Source organism: Aphanomyces invadans, assembly GCF_000520115.1.
Source record: "Aphanomyces invadans strain NJM9701 unplaced genomic scaffold supercont1.62, whole genome shotgun sequence".
Classification (NCBI taxonomy): Eukaryota; Oomycota; class Saprolegniomycetes; order Saprolegniales; family Verrucalvaceae; genus Aphanomyces; species Aphanomyces invadans.
This window is the reverse complement of record NW_008580207.1, coordinates 58,722-60,875: the sequence shown is the minus strand read 5'-3', so window position 1 is coordinate 60,875 and position 2,154 is coordinate 58,722. Positions and strand designations below refer to the sequence as shown.

The following is a 2,154-nucleotide window of genomic DNA, read 5'->3' as shown; positions in this document are numbered from 1 at the left end:
TCGATTTTGGCAATTGGGCATCGAACATTGAGTCACAACGCAATGAGCACTACAAAGGCCGCGATGGTGTGCCAATTTCAGGCAGCCATGTGATCGCACACTTTTGCACCACCGTGCAAGCGACAGAGGCCGCGAGAGCAAACGGAGTTGTCGCAACCATGAAACGAGCAGCGAGGGGTCCTTGTCGATTATATATCTGTTGGTTGAAAAACATTTTGATCTGGGTCGACCCGACACTCCGTCCCCCGTATGTACATGTACATCCTGTCCCCCGCATGTGAACATGTACTGTACACCCCGTCCAAGACTCTATCGTTACAGGAGCTGTCCTCTGGGGACCTGTCAATCCGCGACTTCCGCATCAACCCGCATTCGTACCCCTGTACCGCAACAGGATTGTTGAAGCTGTAAAAGAACATGACGTCTCCTATCGCGTTAACGTGGGGAGAGAACGGAAACGGTCGCTCGCGACAAGCAGAACAACCGTCGTGGGGCAGGGTGCAGTCGCCGACGCCCACTGACTCAACCGACATTGGGCCGATTGCAGCGATGGCGTGCACGGGATGGGGCATTCACGCACTAAATCAAAATGGCGACAGTGGTTTTGGGATGCATTGGACGAACGTTCCATTCAAACGACGGGGTCGAGAGTGCCGTTGCCAGAGCCCTGTCGCGTACTTGTGGACGTACGTGCCAAATGCATATTCTTCGGCTAAATTCACATTGCAAGTGATCAACTGCACTCCCACGGAAGACTGTCATGTAAAAGCCGAGATCATCACGGCGGGGTGGAGCCTCGTCGCGCTGCTCCTCGCAGACGGCTCGATCAAGACATGTCACATCCACTGCATCACTCAGACGAAGGTGTATTCCATTGCGTCGGACTCGCGTGACCCCATTGAGCGCATGGTCGCGGGCAGTGGCTTCAGCGTGGCGCTGTCCAACCTCGGCCTAGTCTACTTGTGGCACGAAATTGGGCAATCCGAATCCCTCCATTTCGACACAGACGACAAGCTAGGGCTGCGTGGGGGCAGATTCTCCCACGTGTCTGCGCGGTTGCACAACCTAGCGCTCGTCGACGGTGCAACTGGACGCTTACGTATGTTTGACCTGAACCGTGGTCGAGAAATCACGTCGACATGGATGGACTCGACGCTGAAAATCGCCAAAGTCTCGCACGGCAACTTGAACGGCGGCGCATTGCTCACAAATGTCCAAGTGTGGAGAAGGGGCAACGGGTCGTAGTAAGGTCATTTTCACCCTGCAACGTTATAACCTGTGTCTTTTTATACCAAATCGCGGGGTTTTGGATATTAAATGATACAGTTTTGGTCGTATTGGGTACACAAGGAACTCTGCAATTTGATACCCTGTCATCGTTTAAAAATAGATGCGGATTCGACCTAATTTTACAATCCTGCACGCACCATGGACGTAACACTTGATGCATGCCTCGCGTTTGTCAAGGATGCTCGGTACCGTAACGTCTCGATATTCTCCGTTTACAAGCATGGTTCTGGTCCCAGGGAGTCAAAGCAGCATCCAGATTCGTTGCCGACGCCCTGGGGCGCAATATTCCCCTCGTCCAAGAGGTGTGGAGAGAATACCCCAGTCTCAGACCGTGACTGTTGCGCCAACATCGGGTAATCGAACAACACACATCACCAAAGTCCCACGGTCCAAGCTGGTCGTGCGACTCGGATTAGTATTTGGTTTCCTCTAAGATAGCCATATACTGCCATAATACATTTATCCATTTCTCAAGTTGATACACTTCACACATCACTCTATCAATAAATACCCCCATACGATTATCAAAAGAAAAAAAGCTAACTCAATGGTGTCGCGAACTGTTAGGGTAATCGATGTACCTCATAGTACGTAATCACCACTGGCTAATACTCAGAGATACACCCCCACCTGCAACCCCAGTCATCCTAGCACCATCCCGCACCCTTAATAACGCACCTCCAATTCCATGTATATGAAACAAACACGACATTATGGAGAGCCTTGGTGTTGTAGACACTGTCGTCCTCGGCAACAGAACCAACAAGTCTGGCTCAAGGGGCACAACTTACCACGAGTACCGTGCCCGAGCCTGGCGCCAGCTCCAGCACTGCGCCTTGGGCATTGTTCATAAAGTTTGTCGGG

At 51.8% G+C, this 2,154-nt stretch overlaps 1 protein-coding gene across 1 annotated transcript; it reads left to right on the top strand.

The window, feature by feature from the left end:
* Positions 1–417: 417 nt before the first annotated feature.
* H310_14153 (hypothetical protein) lies at positions 418–1,245 on the top strand (the record flags this gene model as incomplete). Its single annotated transcript, XM_008881950.1, has 1 exon — positions 418–1,245. The coding sequence occupies one exon, from the start codon at positions 418–420 to the stop codon at positions 1,243–1,245; it is 828 nt and encodes a 275-aa protein (XP_008880172.1).
* Between the last annotated feature and the right edge of the window lie 909 nt (positions 1,246–2,154).